Genomic DNA, 21,939 nt, shown 5'->3' with positions numbered 1-21,939 from the left:
ATAATTATGCCTGGGAGAAAATTTGTAAGAAAACAATGACCTGAAAAATGGCAAAATTTAATACCTAGTAGCCAAAGACTAAGCCTTTCTTCCTAATTTCCTTTGCTCCAGATTTTCTGCAGATATGGAGAACAGAGAACCAGGAATGGGACAGAAAAGGGAATATGCAAAAGCCTTGATAGAGGATTTGATGCAGATTATTCAGATTCTTCACCACAGGCGTTATGGATGCAGGGGTGAACCAAAGACGTAGATTTCAGTAATCTGTCGCTAAGAAGCAAAGACAGAATTGTTCTGACAAGATTCCAAAACAGACTGTACATTTAAGTCTTTTCTTGAGTTAAAGACACTTCCAACTCCAGATTTTCGGAAATCCTGATCAAGAAGCCTTAAAACTACCCTCAAGTCATCACCACCTAATGTTGAAGCAATGGAAAAACTGACACCCAAAGACTGACAGTTTATGCTCAACCTTGCCTTATAATCACTAATCCAGTGATCAGACAACTTGAACAGGTCAATTCTAATCTTAATACAAGAAAAGATGATCTAATAAGGGAAAGAATCAATATCACAGAGTTTCTAGCAGTCAAGAGAAAAAATATCCCAGGCTTCTCAGTGAACTCTTCGATCCTCACTCTCTAGACAAGAGAGATGATTATTTTATAGAAAAGATCTTGACTTTTGTCGGGACAGACAGACTAGGAATCTCTCGTCCCCTAGAGTTCATCAGGCTCCTTGTGACCATGAAAACAAATGGGCTGTATTGACAGAATCTGACAAACTGTGAAGAACAAGAGAAGTTCATGGAAAATGGCTATGAGAGCACATACTTACTAGCAAAATTCAAAATCACTGGTAAAAATCACAAGTCTAATTTTTCCTAATGTAAACAAGGATCTAGATGAGGGGTTCTCACAACACATTTCTTGCTGGTGGCCACTCTGACAATTTTTCCTAAAATACTTAATTAACTTTAGAAAAAACAAATAAATATGCACATATACATCACAGAATATCGGGGTTGGAAGGGACCTCAGGAGGCCATCTAGTCCAACCCCCTGCTCAAAGCAGGACCAATTCCCAACTAAATCATCCCAGCCAGGGCTTTGTTAAGCCTGACCTTAAAAATCTCCAAGGAAGGAGATTCCACCTCCCTAGGTAACCCATTCCATATACATGTCCAAATCATAATAATTTACCTATGTAGGGTTTTTTGTTGTCGTTGCAGACTCAATAATACAAATAATGTACAGTTTTCTCTATTCTTTACTGCACCAGAACAAAATAGAAACATAAATAAGGTACTTTGAACATTCTTGTCTTTTTTCTTGTTTCTTTTGCTTTTTTGGGTTGCTGATTTGGGTTTTTTTAGACTTGCTAGCTATAAGTAAGTCTGCTGTGAAAAGTGGTATTTGTATGTTTGTTAGTATCACCTTTTCACAGCAGACTTACTCAGTCCCAGTAAGGCTGGGGCCAAATTAAGCCCTGGATGTGGAGTTGGGTTCAGAGGCAGTGGGTGACATGGGCAATGGAGAGGCAGCATGGGCCAGAGGTGATGGGGGGTGGGGACAAGCTCGGGGACAGAGCCCACCACCACACAGCCAGGGAACAGAGCCCAAAGCCCCATACACAAGGGACAAGGCCTGGGGACAGAGTCTGAAGTCCCGTGGCTTAAGCCTGCCATCCACCACCCCAGGACTGAAGCCTAAGCCCCACCACTCTCAGGAAAATGGGGAACTCACTAACTGCCTGCTCCTCCAGATTGTCTCCCCCCAACGGGAGGCAGGGCCCTTAGGAGAGGCCGCTTTGTCCCGCGCTCCCTCAAATCACTGCCCAGGAGGCTTTGCCGCAAGAAAAGCTGCTGGTGGCTGCATTTGAGAAACGCTGAACTAGATGTTTGTGGGTACATTTAGAGACAGAAGGTATGGAAAAGCCATCATGAAACATCAAATTTAAAATTCTGATTGGAGAACAGATTGAGTTGAAATCCAGGTACCTCTGGAATTTTCCTGAACTCTCAATCCAGAGGAAAAAAGAATCAAGTGAAGAACATGGGTGATAAGAGATTCAAGATAACTGGGGGCAGGTGACAATCTGCAGAAAAGTGGAAACTGACATCTGAGACTTGCACTGGGGGCCAAATGTGCAGTACCTGCAGCGGGATCCAACACTAGAATAGAGAGCAGCAAACCATCTGAATGCTCATATTTGGCTTGCCTTTTAACGCAAAATCATTCTTGGACCAATGGCATCTCTCAGATGATGGCCCCAACCTTAAGTCAGGGTAGCACTCCATCACTTTTTCTGAAGCCATGATGAAAAAGTCCCAGAAGCTTCAGAATACACGAAGCCACAAAGATCCAATAGCTTTAGATCTTAACATCTTAGATACTTTTCTATGAGGAGCACTTTTAGGGAAGATGTGCACAGCACTATGAGGGCAGGAGAACTTCTCCTGCCAACGTAGCCACCACTGTTCATTTCGGTGGGTTTATGATGTCGACGAGTCGGCATAGTGGCTACACGAATGATCATGCAGCTGTACCGCTGTAAGCTTGCCAGTGTAGACATGGCCTAACAGTGTCTCAGCTATCTACAAGATCTAGACACATGGTTTAGCATGGGTAGCTGGCACATATTCAAGATGAAGTGGCCTAGTAGCACCCATGTGGTCATAGGACAAAAAGGCGTGTTAGTGGAGACTTTAGGGCATGGCTACACTTGCAGATGTAGAGTGCTGGGAGTTAAGCCAGCCTTCAGAGACTGAAGCAGGGAAATCGCTGCCCTGTGTTTACAGTCAGCTGCAAAGCACTGGCGTGGTCACATTAGCAGCTCTTACAAAGCCACAAAGAGCAGTGCGTTGTGGTGGCTATCCCAGCGTGCAAGTGGCTGCAACATGCCTTTCAAAGGGGGAGTGTGGTGTGACATGGCGTTGGGGGGGCAGGGGGGGAGGGAAGAGAAGAGTTAGGGCGCCTGAGGTTGCTTTAATGTGCTCTAACTTGAAAGTGTAGCCAAGCCCTGAAATTAATAGAGCACCACAGCTGACAAAAGCAGGAGAACAAGCTGGCTGAGGCAGTGGTGTATGCCCCTTTTAGCTTCAGTCCTAAATGTCCCTTTCCATGAAGGAGCTGTGAAGTGTTCCTTTTGCACTGTTCTGATGGGTCCCTGCTTTCTAGAACTTTGAGAAACAAAAACACATATCCTAGAGCAGGTATCTGAAGAGGCAATTCTTGAAAGAGAACAAACAAGTTAGGTTTTTTGGCGAACACATGGTAAATAACAATATAAATTAAAATCCTTACCATTCCATCATAACGGTCTCCAGGTCTGCCCCTCCGGTCGTATGACATAAGATCTCTACAATGAAGAAAAAACCCAAAACTGGTTTGTAACTTAAGTATTTTCACTTATGTAAGGTCACGTTTTAGTTCAAAATTATTAACTCAATTTGATAATCTACAATGAACACAGGAAGCACAAACAGGAATCAACAATTTCTACTCTTTAGAATAATTTTGTATGTCTTTGCACAACAACTCACCCGCCACGAGGAGGTGGAGGAGGAGGAAGAGGAAGATTACGTGCTCTGCTACCACCTCTGCCACCACGACCTGGAGGAGGAGGAGGGGGTCCTCTGCGAGGGCTCATGTCATCATAATCTCTTCTTGATGGAGGCATGGGACGCCCACCACGACCAGGAGGCATTCTATCAAAGCCTCCCCTTCCACGCATTGGAAATCCTACAGGACGCCCCCTTCTATCATCAAACATCATTGTGAAGCCACCATAGTCATATGTTTCATCATAGAAATTGGGATCATATGGCTGTGCCCGTCCTTTGATTGGAGACTAATTAAAAAGTAAAGACATTTCACATTTGACTATTAAAATTAATATACCTCAGTATAATACACCAAAGTATAAAACAATACTTTAAACCACCAATTTAAGAAGAGAGTTTGAAAATTATCCCTGTACACTTTGATAAGTATCATGCTTGTGAAGAGTACTTCTAGCAACCCTGGCATGTCCTCACTTTAGCCACAGAACAGGAACAGAAGCAGCAGCACGAGCATGAACTTCCCTATTAGGCAATGTCTACACTACCACTTATGTCAGAAAAACTATGTCGCTCAGGGGGTGTGAATATTCCATCCCAATGAAAAACAAAAGATGCTGACATATGCGCAAGTGTGCACAGCGTCATGTCAACAGAGAGCTTCTCCTGCTGCTTACTGAGGGTGGATTAATTATGCCAACAGGGGAGGTCTCTTCCGTGGCACAGAGCCGTTATATGAGAGCTCTTACAGCGGCACAGCTGAATTGCAATGCTGCACTGCTGTAAGCTCTCAGGTGTAGACAACAGCCTTAATATGCTTCCTGTGAAGTTCAACTCTGCTGGAGACACCACTCAAGGATCAGAGAGTAATTCAGTTTCTGTGCCCATTCTTTTCTGATTTTATTCCATTCCGGACTCTCTTTATATCATTCAGTATACAAGAAAAGGGGACTAATGCCTTTTTTTGTAGAAATATTGCATTTTTTTTTAATTGTAAAAAGAGAATGTTTTCTAGAATTGGACTGAAACTTATTTAACACAGGGCATCAATAACCAAATAGTAACTTTTGGTTATAATTTCCGTATGCTAGAATAGAAATGGAACCCTGAAGACTGAAGTGTCATGCCCTATCTTGAAAACATCTAGGACCCTTACAAACAAAATACTGATCTTTAAGTTAATCTAAAAACATATTACCTCTGATATAAGATCCAGGATGATCTTGATGCATTCCACAACTCTATCAGGCTTTCCACCAATAAGCACCACTCTGTCTGTGGAATGAGGACAGCATTCTTGAAAAAGTTTAATGGTGGTCTGAGTGTTCTGTTAAAAAAAGAAACATTTCAACTAGAAGTACTTAAGCACAACTTTAATAGCTTATCAAGGAAACTAACAAAAAAGCTAACAATATCTGTGTGTGTTTTATATATGTGTATACACACACACACACACACAAAAAGAGATATCGTCAACTTAACCTAGTAAATTAAAATTCTTAGTAGTTTCAGGTACATTTGGTTCCTGAGCTCCCCAGTAAATGTCTGAAACTGATTCTAGACAACACTGTCAAATGCACCAACTGAAGGAGAAATTTTTTTCCTCTCATCTTTCAGTTATAGTAACCCAAGATTCATTTTAATGACAGAATAGATTTAACTTTTAATTTAGGTCATTGTCTAATGTGGTAATAATATAAAAAAAATCGTAGCCTGCCTATTTTTACAGTTCAAATATTAAATATTCGACTATTTTATACAATACAAAACTCAAGTAATTAAATTATACCAAACTGTCTTGAAGAGCTAATGATGCATCTCAATTATTAATGGTTTAAAATTAAAGACTAAATATTAAATGATTGATCAATTTAAATCAGCATATAAATTTAAAACCAGTGGACAAGAAAAATTATTTTTTTGTATATAAAAACCATTACACCAATAAGAAAAAAGTTAGGGATTTAGGTATTATTGGTAAAAAATTATTACTGAACAGCAGTGTGTGAAAAACATTAGAATCTTCTAAACAACTATAATTTTACAATTTGTAGGAATGCATCCCGCGCCATGCTGGAACCCACCTATAAATACAAAATTAGTAAATAGCTTAGAAAACCAAACTGGATAACCGGGGGGGAGGGGAGGAGGAGAATGATGATACCTCTCTGAGTTCTTTGATTTTAGCACCCTTGACGCCAATAATTCCTCCTGCCAGACTTTGGTGAATCAACAGCCTTAGCTCACAGTCAAAGTCACTTCCTTTGTAGTGCTGGTACTGTGTTAAAAGTTCATAGAAAATTTGTAAACAAAAAAAGATCAGAAAAATATAGCACAAATATTTCTTGTATAAATATTTAGCATAGTGCTATTTTGATTCTTTCAGATCTTACAAAGTTCTAAACAGATCTATAGCTGGCCAACAACGGCTGAAATTTGTTTCTGTATTTGCTATGCTTTGACTACATAACCACTGAAGAACCACACAGCACTGCGTGGGGTCAAGATAGCATGTTACAACATCAGAACCGGAGCAAGTAAAATGATGTGTTTAGGAAGGAATGTTCTCAATGTTCATTTTTGCCTGATTATTGGAAGCACCAAATTCTTGTACTTTTGTAGTTCACAGTTGACTTTTATGTTAAGCCTTAAAACAATTTTTTTCTGCTGTAACAGAATGCAATTTGTAATAAACTGAATCCAAAAACTGATCTCTTAAATTATTGATACTTACTGTCTAAGAGTTTGTAACACTTTCATCAATTAAAAGCAGCTTAATTTAAAGAACAGCACAGGCAGAACTGTCATTTGATGTTTTACATTTCTGAAGACGCAAGTAGAAGAAAAAGGCATACCTCTTCTAAGGTAGGGATAATTTTCTTCAAAATTTCTCCAATTGTTTCAATATCTGCACTTATACTCAATATGCTGTCAAAGGCCACAAGTGCCAGATAATAAAGAGAAGGTGGGAAAAAAAAGTAGAAGTAAGTTTTGCATTCATAATCATAGAACTCAAACAACAAACTTACTACAGGGAGTAGAATTTACAGTATTCCCCATTTAAAGTAAACCTGTTTACTGAATTTACAACACATGCATCTTTGTTTATGCCCAATATATACACATGATAAATTTAAGATTAGGTCTTGCAGAGGCAGAGAGAGCAAGAGACAGAGCAAAAGACACAGCAAGAGAGAAAATGGGATTTTGGAAGGGCTCAGATTAAGTGGGCAAGAAACTGACGCAGAAATGAAAGTCGAAGTGAATATTCGTGTTCCCCACCACCACTAATTTAGGATATCCTCGCTATTACATTGGTAAAACTGGCACACCTTCTCATAGGAAAAGTGGGGATATGCAAGTGGTGAACATTATATTCGGAGTAAGGTTATGAGACCAGTTAGAAATTACTAATGGGGCTCTGCAAGAAAACAAATACAATGTAAGACCAAAAAAAACAAACAAACAACCCCCCCACACACAAATAAATAAAAAAAAGAACACAAATAAATAAAAAGACAACACAAATGAGAAGTGAAGGAAAGTGAACCAGAGAGTTAGCATTTCATCAGAAAAAATTATGAACAGGCAATGTTGGGGGAGCAAGGTGGGCCACAAAGACAGAGCGAGAGACTATTTTGAAACAATTTGATTTACAATGCAGCGAATATGCAACACTTGAAGCTGTGCTCCTTCCATTGAAATAAAATTAGTGGATTGTTTGGGTGGGCAACTCACGTAAAAGTTCAGTGACAAAAAGACTTAATGGGGAAAATAAGACAGAAAACTTGAAAAAACAATACACCGTCTATAAGGGGATACTATTTAATTATATAAAAGGCAGGTAATAAAATACATTTCTCTCTTTCTAATCAGGCAGTGAGGCATAAACTGTTGGGACATACCGCTCGGGGCCACTGCTGTCTGGGACTGAAACACTGGCATTGTACTGCATTGGTCATTGGCGTTCGTGGATGTTGGCATTGGGCATGGGCATTCAATCGGAAGTTGTCAAGTATGGCACCCGTTTGGCAACGAGCACATTTTTGGGCATAGCCAACCAGGGTTTTCACATGGGCGTTCAGGGGCGGATGGGCCAACGTCATGATGGGCAACGCAGGGGCAAGTCGATCCAGTACATGGGCAACGGAGATATATGGCCAAAAAAACAAGGAGAGGGAAAAGGGGGAAAAGCAATAAATTTTAATTTAATACAAACTATACTCATTACTCTCAATTAATGAAACAAGATTAAGTTGTTCTGAAGACTAACACAATAACGGATTGCTACATTGACTGTGGCTTAACATTTATGGACCTTAAAATGAGTTACTTGATCTAACTATACTACTTTTTACTTTTAGCACACGATGTTTCAGTAGTAGGCTGGCTCATGAGGGTAGACACAAAACCTGTTGAGATTCAGATTACTGAAATCCTGGGCAAACTGGGAAAGTCAGTATTCCAGATAATTATATACAATATCTGGATTTGTTTTTTCCTTTAATAAAAACACTAGCTGCCAAAGAAGTCAGTTAATGTACATATGATTCCTGACCATTTTCAATTCTAGTTGCTGTTTATGAACTTCTAAGCACAATTTTTACAAGTCCAGTTTACATATTTAAAATTTAAACAATCTAATGAAAAATGTAGACAAATCTGATAACTGTGAAATGATATACTACCAAATACTGTGTTTAACAAAAAGTGTCTTTCAAGAAAGAAAAACTGCTGAAACCATACCTGATGTCAAGAACAAGAGTGTAAACTAACGAATTTTCTTTTTAAGTGTTGCCAAGTTTTATAAACATTTTATAGAACATTTATATTGAACATGTGTCTAATCACAAGAGTCAACCCACTATAAAATGTGAATAGTAGATAAATCATGATCATTTAAAATCTTCCAAGTTACAGAATAAAATGTTTCTATGCTGTTCTATACCCATATTTAAATCATGCAATCTTCTTAACATTAATGTCTTTGTGCTTCATGTGCAAGCTGTTAAAGTAAGAACAGATGGACAGTTTTAAAAAAAGGAAGTTTAAAAATATTCATCTATCATTGGGTTAAGCCAGCCACCTGCAATGGTTTTCAGTAATACTATAATTGATTCACACATATGGGAAATGGTGCAATTAAGGGTTTTAAGCTCTGTCAATATTTCTAATTAAGATGTTAACTCACTTGAAGTGTATAATTTAGTGGAATCCTGTTAAAACGCAAAGAGGTTTAATACAAACCTCCTCCAACATAACTCAATCTGGGTTTTAATTACAATATAAACTCAAAAACCTTGAGGTTATCTATTCTAACAGTCATTACAAATGGCTTGTAACTAGACTATTGAGGTCTACAACTGATTCTCAATTTCTAGAAATGCATGTAATCAGGTTTAAATGCAGTGTTCTGAAAGAATCGTTAAATTAGTTCGAACTCTCAAATACTCACGTCTGTACGAAGTGCCTTAATATTTTTGCCACCTTTTCCAATCACTGCTCCAGCATTCTGAAAAAATATTCAAAAATTACACAATGCCAATGCGAATTTTATTTTTTCCCCAAAGAGAAGTAAATTCAAAAGTGACATTTTTTCCCCCCCATCAGGTTGATTTTAGGATGCCTTTAAAGACTTTTTTTTTTTAAAAAGGGTTCAAATTAAATGATGGTGAAGAAATTGAGATGAGCTCTGCAAACTGAAAAAAGGCTGACAGAGCTGCTAATGCTCAATTAAGAAAAAGCAAAATTTTGCAATCAAATAAAGTTTCCACGTTAACTTTATATGTCTGAGTGTTTCGGTCTGCATCACTACAATATCAAAATATAATTCACCTCTGAAAAGTGACATTGGAGAAAAAAGGCATTATGAGGTTCCACATTTCTTGTGTAGGTCAATGGCTTTCAGATTAAATCTGCTCAGTTTATAAGAGATTTATCCTCTTAATTGCCAGCACTATAAACTTGCCTTTTAGATTGTACAATGCTCCTTGACCACTACTTGTAATAAAGGGTCTACAGTCCAAGTGTTGCCCTTCATTACACCTATGCAACTCTACTGCCTTCTTGCAAGGTACAACCCAAGTTATGATATGAAGAGAATGGAGTCGAAGAGGCCCTGCAATTTGGATTTATTCGATTTATTTACAAGCCAAAAAACAATCCAGTTCACATTTAGAATCCACCATGTTGTGAAAAGTTAATAACGGTAAAAATCTTACTTCAACTAAAATAGAGTAGGTATAATTGAATACATATAGAGGTTTGTTGAGTAAGTTGATGCCAATTTAGACAGTCACTTTTCTGAGTAAGTCTGCATTTCAAGTTTTTGATTAGCAGAATAAATTTGCAGCAGTCTATAAAATTGGTAGATGTTCAGCTTGCAAATAAATGTATCAAACTAGGCTGTTACACTGACTGGTGTATTAAAATCTCTTGATTACTATGCAGTGGGTTCTTCAAATATTATACTGAACATGTCAACTTGTTCTGCAACAATTTATGTAACCCCTCTTCTAGGAATACCACGTACAGTTAAAGAAACATAAATCCCAACACTAAAAACCCCAACTATAGAATACTGTACTTTACTTCAGCAAAATACAAAACCAAGCTGTGCCCAAATTTTGATGACTGTAGGGCAATTTCTGAGAGAACCAAGGAGTTAGACAAAGCAAGATTATCACCTTCTGTCTCAGTGTCGCAGATAAAAATAGACACAGTGGGGGTAAATCCTAAACTAGAGTAAACTGACATATAAAAATGTACATCCATTAAGGAGCTACCTATGTATTCTTCCACACTGCTGTCTGTTTACTATGAGGGTGACGTCAAAAATTGCACTGTTGAAAACTAGAGTTATCAAAATTCACAGGCATAATTTCCTCCCCCATATTTAAGTTCATGATCCCAATTGAACACTGTTCCCCTTACAGCCTTATTATCTGAGGTTAATGAATGGCATTTGGGTTCAAATAACCCATTTTTAGATCAAGTCCAGGAAATAAACAATAACAACTAAAGTGCAGGCTAACTTCTTGGTTACTGGCTTAAAATGTGAGACCTTAAAAATCACTAAGGACTAATCCTTGTAAAATTACATTAAAAAAAAAAATCACTTTTTATCTGCAACACCCTGTCACCACATTCAATATTCCACACCAGTCAAGTTTCATTTGACTATTTTAAAAGATGAACTACACAGTGTTGCTATTTCTGCTACAACACTGCAGATTAGTTCTCTCAGCAGAGTGAAAAATAAAGATTTTCTTTACATTTTTGTTTATAAACCTTCAACTAGAAACTCAAGCACCAAGATTATATGCTTTGCTATGATTGTCTACATAATTGCTACACCAGACTTTAAAGGGGCAATATATTTCAAGTATATTACTTTGCTCTGAAGCAGGATGCGCAGTTCTACCATTTCATCAGTGTTGCGAGATCTTTTGAAAGCCTGTTCTTCTTCCATATCTTCTGCAGGACGTTTTCCTATAGTTTCATAGGGAAGGAATGCAAACACTCATTTACCTTTCTCTATGCCATATTCAAAATGTATGCACTTCGACCACACCCATCTATGTTCCTAATTAAACTTTCTGTCTGATTAAGCGGATACCAATGTCAAATCCATAAGCTGAATATACTGAACATTTGTAACAAAATAATTTACAATTCCAATACAAGAACTGTGGTAATTAAGATTCTTACAGAATGACCTTAATATTGCAATAATTTAAAATCTATGAAGTACAGTTTAAACCAAGATGTTGGGGGTTTGTCGCTTTCATGAAATTTAGGACTCACAATTTATTAAGATAGCACTAGAGTCATCACAAGAATGTTTTAGAATTTACAAAATTCTCACAAGATTAACACTAACATATCCAAAAAGTTGAAAACAGTTTACCCTATTGCTGAGTACTACTGGAATAATTTGCAATGGAAAAATTCAAATATTCTCTTTACAAGCTGGCGTCAATTACTATGAAAACTGAATTATTGCTGCTGTTTTGAATTTTACCACTGATTAGAAGATCCTGAGTAAGCAATGCATACTATCTGTAGTTCTTTTTATGCAAAATACTAAGCAAATAAAAGCTGCAATAATGATGCTGACTAGTACTTGCTTCTGTTGAATACAAATACAAGCTAAATAATGGATGGATAACGAAACAATTTTTAAATCCTTAGTGTTGACACTTATTTGATTAGCATGCGTGTATAAACAGTTACAGCACTGAATCAAAATTCAAAATGTAATGTTATTGGACCATTAAGAAATTCGAAAGTGTCATAGTCAATGCATAAGAGGTACTACTACCTACTGTCTTGCAAACATTCAGTACATCTAAGTTATTGAATTTGTGATGCAATTAGTCATTTAACAATTTAAGCCTTCTAAAGTATTTAAAAGCATATATTCTTTTTATAGAACTTACCATTTGTCTCTGTGTTGGTAAAGGTCTCCTCTTGCTGTTCAGTCTCCATCACTACCTTTTATTTTTAGACTGGTAAATGGAACCTGTCAAAGAATAAAAAGGCTAGCACAAGTACTCTTTACAGAAAAAAATCAAACTGTGCATCTTGCTAAAAGGAACAAAGAGACAACTGCTTCTAGAACTTACGATTATATATCCTTGCTGAGCAAATCTGAAGTGTTCTGGGCGGGATCAAAACCAACAGCCTATTGCTTCAGTAGCCTATGAAAACCAACATACATTAGTTTTAGTCTTGTTCATTTACAGTAGGGACTCTCAAACTAGGAGTCCGGACCCCTCAGGGGGGGTCGCGAGGTTATTACATGGGGTGGTTGCGAGTTGTCAGCCTCCACCCCAAACCCTGCTTTGCAGCCAGCATTTATAATGGTATTAAATATATTTAAAGGTGCTTTTTATAAAGGGGGGAGGGTCACACTCAGAGGTTTGCTATTTGAAAGGGGTCACCAGTACAACAGTTTGAGAACCACTGATTTACAGTTACAGTCTTGAAGTTGATGCATTGAGCTTTCACTGTAAATGCTATTATCTAGTTTTTCTTTAGAACTCAGACAGCATGAGGCCTTAACATAAACAGGCCAACAACTGATTTTTCCTACTTCCAGTTAAAATGTAGTTATTGAAATACTGGTTTGCATTTGCTCATAATTTTCAGATTATGTTTAGCAGTATTTCAGTATTCACAGCTTTTGCTCAACAAATGGGAACTTCAAATTCTAAAATTAAATGAGCCAAATCAATCCTTATTACACACAGTACACTAACACTTGCACTTCAGACTTATGCAAATCTTATTTTGAGGGGTTTCCACAGTCTATCTGTAAATAGGAGAGTACTCAAGTACAATTACAAAACCCAGTAACAATGTATTAGCCACATCAACTTGTTTTTAATAGGGCTTTTAACTGCAACATCAGCAATGAGTCTTTAGAATGATAAAAGATCAACCTGTAAACTTAGATAGGTTAACTTTACTAAAAGCACTGCACTGTATAAGCGTATTATGTATACATATACAATTGCTATCAAACATTAGAAGGAGAGCTGAATGCATTCAAGTGTAAACTATCCATTTGCCTGCTTGTGTAAGTCTGCATAAGAATGTTCAAAAATTGCATTGTCTGAAATCCTATTAACGATAGATTTGCATAGTATTATTTAAATCCACATTTCAACTAAACATGTCAAAAAATAAGTTTGCTAGGCTAACAAACACTCCATGCTGGTTTAGAATTCTTGGTATTCTCGCCTTGAAGCTCTCCAGAAAGTTCAAATTTATTGTGAATAGATGCCCTTGGGGATGTAACCCTGACATTTCCGAGCTTTATTTACAATGCTACTAATACCATTAGGAAAGCCCATAAACGTAGCCATTGATACGCCCCATATTTACTGAGCTGCTCAGAGGCGGCTGGAATGCTCCCAAACGGGAGTGGTGTGTGGCTAATTCACGCTGGCTATAGTGCTAGGCTAGAAAGTGGCGATCCAAAAGCATTATACGAATAAAGTAGCAAGCCATAAACACTGTACAAGACCCGATATTCATTAGAGCAGTGGAAGGCAGATTAAAGAGCCGACAACTTGCCCTGTGCAAGTGTAATCTCTTTGCGCATCGGGACGGGAGGAGCTAGCGGAGATTGGCTACAACACCCGCACGATGCGGGAGGGGGGGTCGGCCGCCACCCCACCTGCCCAACAAGCGGGAGACTCGCTGTCTGAGAAGCGAGCAGCCCCGCCGCAGGACTCGGCCGCTCCCGGTGTCGGCTCTGAGATGGCCGTCCCGCTCCCGCTCCCTCGCTGGCTGAGCCACCCAGCCTAAGCCGCCCGGGGGCCGCGTCGCACTCAGAGGGGGAGGAAGAGGCCGACCGGCCGAGTTATATAATCTCTTCTTCTCCCACCCAAAACCTCCGGATCGTCTCTCTTTCCCGGCGGCAGACCAGGGAGAAGAAATGGCGGCCGCTGTAATGGCGCCTACGCGCTGCTAGGCGGAGCCGGGAGCGGAAAAGCCACCACCACGCGGTCACACGGAGGCCTACCCCTTGGCTGCCAGGCGGACACAAAAGAGGCTCCTGGGAGCCCTCGCATCACGGCCTGCCCGTAACGGACAAAGGCCTCTCAGCGAGAAATGAGCCCCCCGCGGCCATGATCGCCCTGTGGGAACCGAGACCCAACCCTGATCCCACAGAAACCCACACAGGCCCTGCCTGGGTCACGGGCCGCCGCGCAGATTAGACACCTCTCCCCGACTGCGCGCCCTGATCCCACAACAGCCAGTCCCCCACACCGTTAGCAAAACTACCCCGCAGAGACCAACGCTTCCCCATCCGCCATGGCCGACTGCGGTGGGAGGGGGAGACACTGAGGGGGGCTACAATCCCTCCAGGCACTGACCTACTCAACCCACCCCAGCGAAGGGGGAGACTTCTGCCCCCCCTGCGAAGGAGGCAGTGCCCTGGTGCGGGAAGGAAGCTGGCAGCCTGAAAGTGTAGGCTAAGGCCCACTTACAACCAGGCCGCCCACATTGCTGTGTCATGAGACGGATTGGCGCAAACGGGGCCCGGCTTCGTTTATAGCGGGAGGAGGAATCCCACGCGCTGCGACGTCCCCCTCCCTCCAGATCCGGCCTCTCCTGGCTGCGTCTTACCGCGCTGCGCGCTCTCTGGTCCCCGGCAGCAACGCACCAGCCGCCTGCCCCACCAACTCGAGTGTGAGAGAGAAAGGGGTGTGGGAAGGAGCAGCCCCCACCACCAACGCGCACACACAGAGAACTTTCAGCCTATTGGCTCAGCCTACAACCCAAGATGGCACGTCACAGCTCTATTGGTTAGGAGAGCTGCCCATCGCGGCTAAAGGCGGTTCCCACTTAGCCCCGCCCTCCGTGGTAGCTACGCAAATCTATTTGGGCCCGAAAACCATAAGAAAGGTGCCCGGCTTTATTCTCCGGTCGCGCCGCATCGCACCGGCATGTCGGACACCCTTTACCTGACAGGCAGGAGTCACGATACAGGCTATGGCAGCAACACGAAGCGGCGGGGTGGTGTAAGGGAAGCAAGAGCGACCTCCGTCGTGTGGAGAGAAAATGGCGTTTGTGAAAACCCCGCCTCCCTCGTCCGTCTCCGAGATGGGCGAAGCTCTCGCGAGGTTCAAAGTCGCGCGCGCTTGGCAGTGCAGTTCCCGGCTCTAAATGACCGTTAGGTTTTAGGCTCGTGGTGTGGGGGAGACTACGGAGCACGCTTAGCCCTGCGCATCCAGACAGTGCGCGCGTGCGGTGTGAGGGGTGGGAGGAGTGGTCTCTGTTGCCCATGCCTGGCCCGCTGCCCCGCCCGGGAGCGGGTAAGTGGGGCCGCTCCCCGCGAGACGGGGTTGGTGGGGGGGTCTACTGAGCGCGTTCTCCTCTAACTCCTCCAGCCCCACTGCCGTGGCCGTGACACTCACAGCACCTTGCAGCCGGGCTCAGCCTAGAGGCTATGGCGCCTGCGCTCTCAACCGGTTCGAGCGCCGCAGCGGTGTGGTGATGGTGTTAATGCGCTCAGCCGCGTGTCTGGGTGGCACCAGTGGCTGCTCTTGTTTGGAAAGCAGCTAAATCCACTGCTTTTGCGGCAGGGCCTGCTTTGCCTTCTGTCTATGGGGCACTCACCAATGCAGGAGCCACTGCAATACGAACGGTAAAAATAATTTACAAATGCAAAGCCTCAGGCAGCAAAACTCCTGGTAACAAAACAATCCGTCCCATTGTAATCGTACTGAAGTCAATGGCCCCCCTGCTTGCACAAGATGACCAGGCCCATAAATATGTGAACACACTACTTTCTTTTCACTTAGGGGAGTGCGAAGTCTGCTTGCCCTGCAATGTGACTGATTCAGACAGAAGTTTAGGCCAGGTTGGCTTTTGCCACAGACTAATATATAAAAAGAACAGGAGTACTTGTGGCATGTTAGAGACTTTGGCTAGATTTTTTTTTCAAAGCGCTGCTGCCGCGGCGCGGCAGCAGCGCGTGTATAATCAAGTAATCAAGCTGGGAGAAACTCTCCCAGCGCTGTCGTCCTCCACTTCCCTGTGGGAATGGGGGACAGCGCTGGGCGCGCGCTCCAGCGCTGGGGGGCTGGGACTACACTGGCGCTAGGGCAATTTGCAGCGCTGCAGAGGGTGTGTTTTCACACCCTGCTGCAGCGCTGCAAATTTGTAAGTGTAGCCAAGCCCTAACAAATTTATTTGAGCATAAGCTTTCGTGGGCTACAGCCCACTTCATTGGATGCATAGAATGGAACATATAGTGAGGACACACACACACCCCCATGAAAAGGTGGGAGTTGCCCAATCAACTCTAAGAGGCTAATTAATTAAGATGAACTGTTGTCAGCAAAAAAACTTTTGTAGTGATAATCAAGATAGCCCATTTAAGACAGTTTGACAAGAAGCTATGAGGATACTCAACATGGGGAAATAGATTCAATGTGTGTAATGGCTCAGCCATTCCCAGTCTCTGTTTAAACCTAAATTGATTGTATCCAGTTTGCATATCAATTCAAGTTCAGCAGTTTCTCATTGGAGTCTGTTTTTAAAGCTTTTCTGTTGCAAAATTGCCACCTTTCAATCTGTTACTGAATGGCCAGAGAGGTTGAAGTGTTCTCCTACTGGGTTTTTGAATGTTATGATTCCTGATGTCAGATTTATGTCTGTTTATTCTTTTGCGTAGAGACTGTCCAGTTTGGCCAGTATACATGGCAGAGGGGCATTGCTGACCCATGATGGCATATATCACCTACTGACTGCTATACTTACCTACATGCCTCCAGCTTCCATCCAGGATACACCACACAATCCATTGTCTACAACCAAGCTCTAAGATACAACCGCATTTGCCCCAATCCCTCAGACAGAGACAAACACCTAACGGCTGCTACTCTGAGACCAAGATATAATTTAGAGTATCAGAGGGGCAGCCATGTTAGTCTGGATCTGTAAAAGCAGCAAAGAGTCCTGTGGCACCTTATAGACTAACAGACTGGAACTATCCACTACATGCATTGGGCATTCACCCACAAAAGCTCATGCTCCAATACGTCTGTTAGTCCATAACAGGGATCGGCAACCTTTCAGAAGTGGTGTGCTGAGTCTTCATTTATTCGCTCTAACTTAAGGTTTCACGTGCCGGTAATACATTTTAACATTTTTAGAAGGTCTCTTTGTAAAGTCTATAATATATAACTAAACTATTGTATGTAAAGTAAATAAGGTTTTAAAATTATTTAAGAAGCTTCATTTAAAATTAAATTAAAATGCAGAGCCCCCCGGACCAATGGCCAGCAGCTGGGCAGTGTGAGTGCCATTGAAAATCAGCTTGCGTGCCGCGTTTGGCACACATACCATAGGTTGCCTACCCCTGGTCTATAAGGTGCCACAGGACTCTTTGCTGCATATAATTTAGAATTTCACAGAGGAGAAATTTCAGAATAGCAGCCGTGTTAGTCTGTATCAGCAAAAAGAACAGGAGTACTTGTGGCACCTTACAGACTAACAAATTTATTTGAGCATAAGCTTTCATGGGCTAAAACCCACTTCATCGGATGCATGCAGTGGAAAATACAGTAGGAAGATATATATACACAGAGAACATGAAACAATAGGTGTTACCATACACACTATAACAAGAGTGATCAGTTAAGGTGAGCTATTACGAGCAGGAGAGAGAGAGAGAACTTTTTGTAGTGGTAATCAAAATGGCCCATTTCCAGCAGTTGACAAGAAGGTGTGAGGAACAGTAGGGGGGAAAAATAAACATGGGGAAATAGTTTTACTTTGTGTAATGACCCATCCACTCCCCGATTTTATTCAAGCCTAATTTAATGGTGTCCAGTTTGCAAATTAATTCCAATTCAGCAGTCTCTCGTGGGAGTCTGTTTTTGCAGTTTTTTTATTGTATTATTGTGACTTTTAGGTCTGTAATCGAGTGACCAGGGAGACTGAAGTGTTCTCAGACTGATTTTTGAATGTTATAATTCTTGACGTCTGATTTGTGTCTATTTATTCTTTTACGTAGAGACTGTCTGGTTTGGCCAATGTACATGGCAGAGGGGCATTGCTGGCACATGATGGCATATATCACATTGGTAGATGTGCAGGTGATCGAGCCTCTGATAGTGTGGTTGATGTGATTAGGTCCTATGATGGTGTCCCCTGAATAGATATGTGGACAGAGTTGGCAATGGGCTTTGTTGCAAGGATAGGTTCCTGGGTTAGTGTTTTTGTTGCGTGGTGTGTGGTTGCTGGTGAATATTTGTTTCAGGTTTGGGGGCTTCAGGTTTCAGGCCAGTCCTTGCTTACAGACAGCCCCAGAACCTGAAACAAATACTCAAGACTTGAATGTATCTAGATGCTACTTTAGTTCTAAAGCTTTCATCCAGTTGCAGCATTTTTAAGGCACCCTCTGTGCCATAACTGTACACAAATCTCCTGAGTTGCTTGTAGAATAGATGGGTCCTGTCACTTTTATGCATAAGTCTACTGGCAGCAGTGAAAATAAGGACCATGTTCCCTTCAAAAGTAGAGAAGGTACTAGCGCCATTCCGTCAGGAAGAAAGCAACCATAAACTGAGGCTGAGGGGGACCTCCCAGCCTGCTTCCATTATTTCGTTTGGCAGGGTGGGAGGGTGATGAGAGGATGACAGAAGGAGTTCTTTCTGCCAGCAAGAAGAAAGGTTTTTGAGTCGCAGGCTTGTCAGAAGTCTGTACAAAAGATGGAGTCACCAAGATGAGTTCAGGGAGAGCAGCCTGGTAAAAATCTCAACGCTTTCTCAGTTCTTTCTGGTGACCAGCTGGATACTCAGGCCTTGTCTACACTGCCACTTACAGTGTCAAAACTTTATTTGCTCAGGGGTGTGAAAAAACACCCCCCTCCCCCCGAGTGATGCAAGTTTCAGGTGCAGCAAAGTGGCAGTGTAGATAGTGCTACAGTGCTGAGAGCCTCCTCTCACATGGGTGGTTTTATTACAGCACTGGGAGAGCTCTCTCCCAGCACTGGAGCCACGACTACAGAGCCGCATTAATATCGGTTGTGTAGACAGACCCTAAGATTATATATGCCAGTTAGAGTTTATTTGCTGGCTACATCAAGGCCACGCTTAAATATTGAATATGTATGTATGTCTTAGAATTCCAGTTCTACAGCAATGCATTTATACCTTATTTAAAGTTTCTTTAAATTGTTTCTGTGTGGTCATTTTGCCTTATTTCTCTCTAGTCACAGATGTGGAGTAGCTACCTTTCTATATTTCTGCTGTAAAATACAAATTAATAAGTGGCTGAAGAATAAACTTTTTTTTTGTTTGTTTTCAGGGGATTCATACATTTTTCCTATAACTTAAAAGAAAATGAGTGCATCTAGTGTTGCAGGAAAAGTGGAAACCTGGCTTTCTTCTACGTGGCATGTTAAAGTTCCTCTGACATGGCTAGAAGCTTGTATTAACTGGATCCAACAAGAAAATGGTTGTAATTTAACTCAAGCTCAAATTAACAAACAGGTATTTGAGCAGTGGCTTCTTACAGATCTGAGAGATTTGGACTATCCTGTTTTGCCTAATTGCATCTTAGATGGTCCAAAAGGAGAATTGAATGGCTTTTATTCCATACAGATTGATTCACTGGTGGACGTTAGCCAGCCTGCGTATTCCCAGTTGCAAAAGATAAGAGGGAAAAATACTGTAAATGAAGAAGTAACAGCCAACACTCAGGCACCCCAAAAGTCCTGGGAAGCAAAGCCTACTCGAATGCTCATGCTGCAGTTAACTGATGGAATACATCAAATTCAGGGTATGGAATACCAACCCGTTCCTGTCCTCCATAGTAATCTTCCTCCAGGTACAAAAATTACAATACAAGGTAACATTGCATATCGTCTTGGAGTTCTTTTGCTAAAATCAGAAAATGTGAAATTGTTGGGGGGCGAAGTAGATGTTCTTCTAGAGGAGTATGCTCAGGAAAGAGTCCTTGCCAGGTTAATTGGAGAAGCTGAGAACCCTAATCCTGTCAAGCAGCGTGATCATGAACAAGGAATTTTAGGAGCTGTTGATGAACTAGGACAAACTCTAGGACCTTCAGATGAAGAGCTTCTAGCAAGTCTTGATGAAAATGACGAATTTACCATAAATCATGCAATTCCTTTAGAAAGTGGATATTGTAGCGGAAGTAACAACTCAAAGACAGCCACACATTTGCTCCTTTCAAGCAATGAAAACTACTCACAACAGGGATTTGGGATCCTCTTGCCTGGGCCAAATGAAGAACAAAGTGTTCCAACTGTGGAGTATGTTGATGGAGAGTTAGATGACCTCTCATTGGAAGATGACTTGTTTTTAGAACAGGAGATCCAAGATGAAATTCAGACAGTGCAGTCACCGGTCATAAACAATACCATAGATATAATTACACGAAGATTTTCACATATGCCTAGATCTTCACTAAGTTATACGTCTGAAAAAGATGGCAGAGGTCAATTGGATTCAGTTATCAAAGAAAAATCCTGTGGGAGAGAACTGTCTGTTGGTGATGAAAGTAGTACAAGTAATTTTTCACTACACGATAATGTACAACACTCCCAGAGCTTTACCAATGATTTCTCCTTGGAAAATGTTCTTGAACAGAAATGTAATAAAATAGATGTAGTTAAGAGCAGGCAAAAAAACTGTAGTTTTTCTGGCAGCAGATTGTTAAACAAAAGACCAATTAAAAAACCTGATTCGGAGATAAACAAACAAAATTGTGTACAAACCTTTTCTTACAGAACAACAGAGAAATGCAAAAGTCTTGAGTTAGATTCCCCACCTTTTACATATATTTCTGTTCTACTCGCAGATACCCCAGAAACTGTTACAACAGTGAAAGTTAAAGCTTTTATTGTAACCCTTACTGGAAATCTCACAAGCAGCAGTGGCTTCTGGAGTATAATGGCAAAAATCTCTGATGGTACTGCTTATCTAGAGGTAGACATTGCTGATGAAATTCTAACAAGCTTAATTGGATTTTCAGTGCCTGAAATGAAACAATTAAGGAAAGATCCCATTCTACATCAAAAGCTTAAGGATGGTTTACAGAAATGCCAAAGAGAACTGATAGATCTTTGTTGTTTGATGACTATTGAATTTAATCCCTTTCAGTCTAAAGCAACAGTACTAATTTTACAAGATGTTGATGTAGTAGATCTAGAAAACTTGAAGAAACGTTTAGATAAATAGTTGGAGGAAAAATCTATAAAAAGTAGTCTAAGGAAAGATGTAATTCAAGGCATAACAAATAAGAGTTGAGAACTCCATTAAGAAGTACAGTGGTTTGTGTTTGTTTTTATTAGCGTCAGGGAGGGACGATGGGGGAAGGGAATAGCCATTCTTTAAGGGGAAAATATTTGAATAAAAATTACAAATAAACTTGTTTTGATAAAATGTTCATGTATCTAATTATTTTTACAAAAGCCACCTTGCTCCTAATTGGGGATGAGGAATACCAGTTTTCTATCTGAAAGTTTATCGAGTGCTGATCAGCTGATCCTTACATATTTTTCAGTGGAGTTACCATTAGAACTAGGGTCACTGCTAAGAAGTTTTATACAAGGGAGTACTATCCAGTCCTGGAAGTAAATCTAATCAAATTATTTGCTTTCATCACAAGGCACTGAACCTTTGTAAGATACAGAATACCTATATTAGGACATACTATCAGGACAAAACTCAGAGGAGTTGTAACTCAAATTCCTATGTAGTGCATGAAAACCTGAAAGTGAATAGAAATGGTTTATGATCAAAAGTAAAACAGACTATTTTATTCTTATTGTCCAGTATGAGAAACAAAGACTAACTGGAATAAATAACTTTTTACACTTCTGAAAA

General features: G+C 40.9%; 2 protein-coding genes across 9 annotated transcripts in view; one reads left to right on the top strand and one right to left on the bottom strand.

Annotated features, from left to right (window-relative positions):
• The window catches only part of HNRNPK (heterogeneous nuclear ribonucleoprotein K), a 25,750-nt gene extending 10,571 nt beyond the window's left edge, over window positions 1-15,179 (bottom strand). The window contains exons 1-11 of one of the 4 annotated variants that reach the window (XM_039542874.1): window positions 15,043-15,179; window positions 12,190-12,264; window positions 12,004-12,086; window positions 10,956-11,053; window positions 9,018-9,074; window positions 7,468-7,511; window positions 6,418-6,490; window positions 5,727-5,840; window positions 4,761-4,889; window positions 3,545-3,852; window positions 3,306-3,360 (exon numbers count right to left, since the gene is read on the bottom strand). In XM_039542874.1, the coding sequence (XP_039398808.1) occupies window positions 3,306-3,360; window positions 3,545-3,852; window positions 4,761-4,889; window positions 5,727-5,840; window positions 6,418-6,490; window positions 7,468-7,511; window positions 9,018-9,074; window positions 10,956-11,053; window positions 12,004-12,052 (927 nt within the window). In that variant the 5' untranslated portion in view covers window positions 12,053-12,086; window positions 12,190-12,264; window positions 15,043-15,179. Of the gene's footprint in view, window positions 1-3,305; window positions 3,361-3,544; window positions 3,853-4,760; window positions 4,890-5,726; window positions 5,841-6,417; window positions 6,491-7,467; window positions 7,512-9,017; window positions 9,075-10,955; window positions 11,054-12,003; window positions 12,087-12,189; window positions 12,265-14,451; window positions 14,477-14,704; window positions 14,846-15,042 lie in introns of those variants that run through there. The other 3 variants (XM_039542876.1, XM_039542873.1, XM_039542875.1) reach the window with 3 other exon arrangements.
• Window positions 14,858-21,939, top strand: RMI1 (RecQ mediated genome instability 1). Of its 5 annotated transcripts, XM_039542871.1 has the most exons (3): window positions 15,256-15,393; window positions 19,397-19,581; window positions 19,693-21,939. In XM_039542871.1, the coding sequence occupies exons 2-3, from the start codon at window positions 19,432-19,434 to the stop codon at window positions 21,289-21,291; spliced, it is 1,749 nt and encodes a 582-aa protein (XP_039398805.1). In that variant the 5' UTR covers window positions 15,256-15,393; window positions 19,397-19,431; the 3' UTR covers window positions 21,292-21,939. The 5 variants fall into 5 exon arrangements, with proteins under 5 accessions (XP_039398804.1, XP_039398803.1, XP_039398805.1 ...); XM_039542870.1 differs by lacking the exon at window positions 15,256-15,393 and adding an exon at window positions 14,858-14,983 and having other exon boundaries at window positions 19,397-21,939; XM_039542869.1 differs by lacking the exon at window positions 15,256-15,393 and adding an exon at window positions 15,073-15,201 and having other exon boundaries at window positions 19,397-21,939.

This window comes from Mauremys reevesii, linkage group 6, assembly GCF_016161935.1.
Source record: "Mauremys reevesii isolate NIE-2019 linkage group 6, ASM1616193v1, whole genome shotgun sequence".
Classification (NCBI taxonomy): Eukaryota; Metazoa; Chordata; order Testudines; family Geoemydidae; genus Mauremys; species Mauremys reevesii.
The sequence above is the reverse complement of the archived record's forward strand: the minus strand, read 5'-3'. Positions and strand labels throughout refer to the sequence as shown.

What these genes read in the sequence shown, in the direction of transcription:
- RMI1 (XM_039542870.1), top strand. Translation starts at nt 19,432, where the DNA reads ATGAGTGCATCTAGTGTTGCAGGAAAAGTGGAAACCTGGCTTTCTTCT.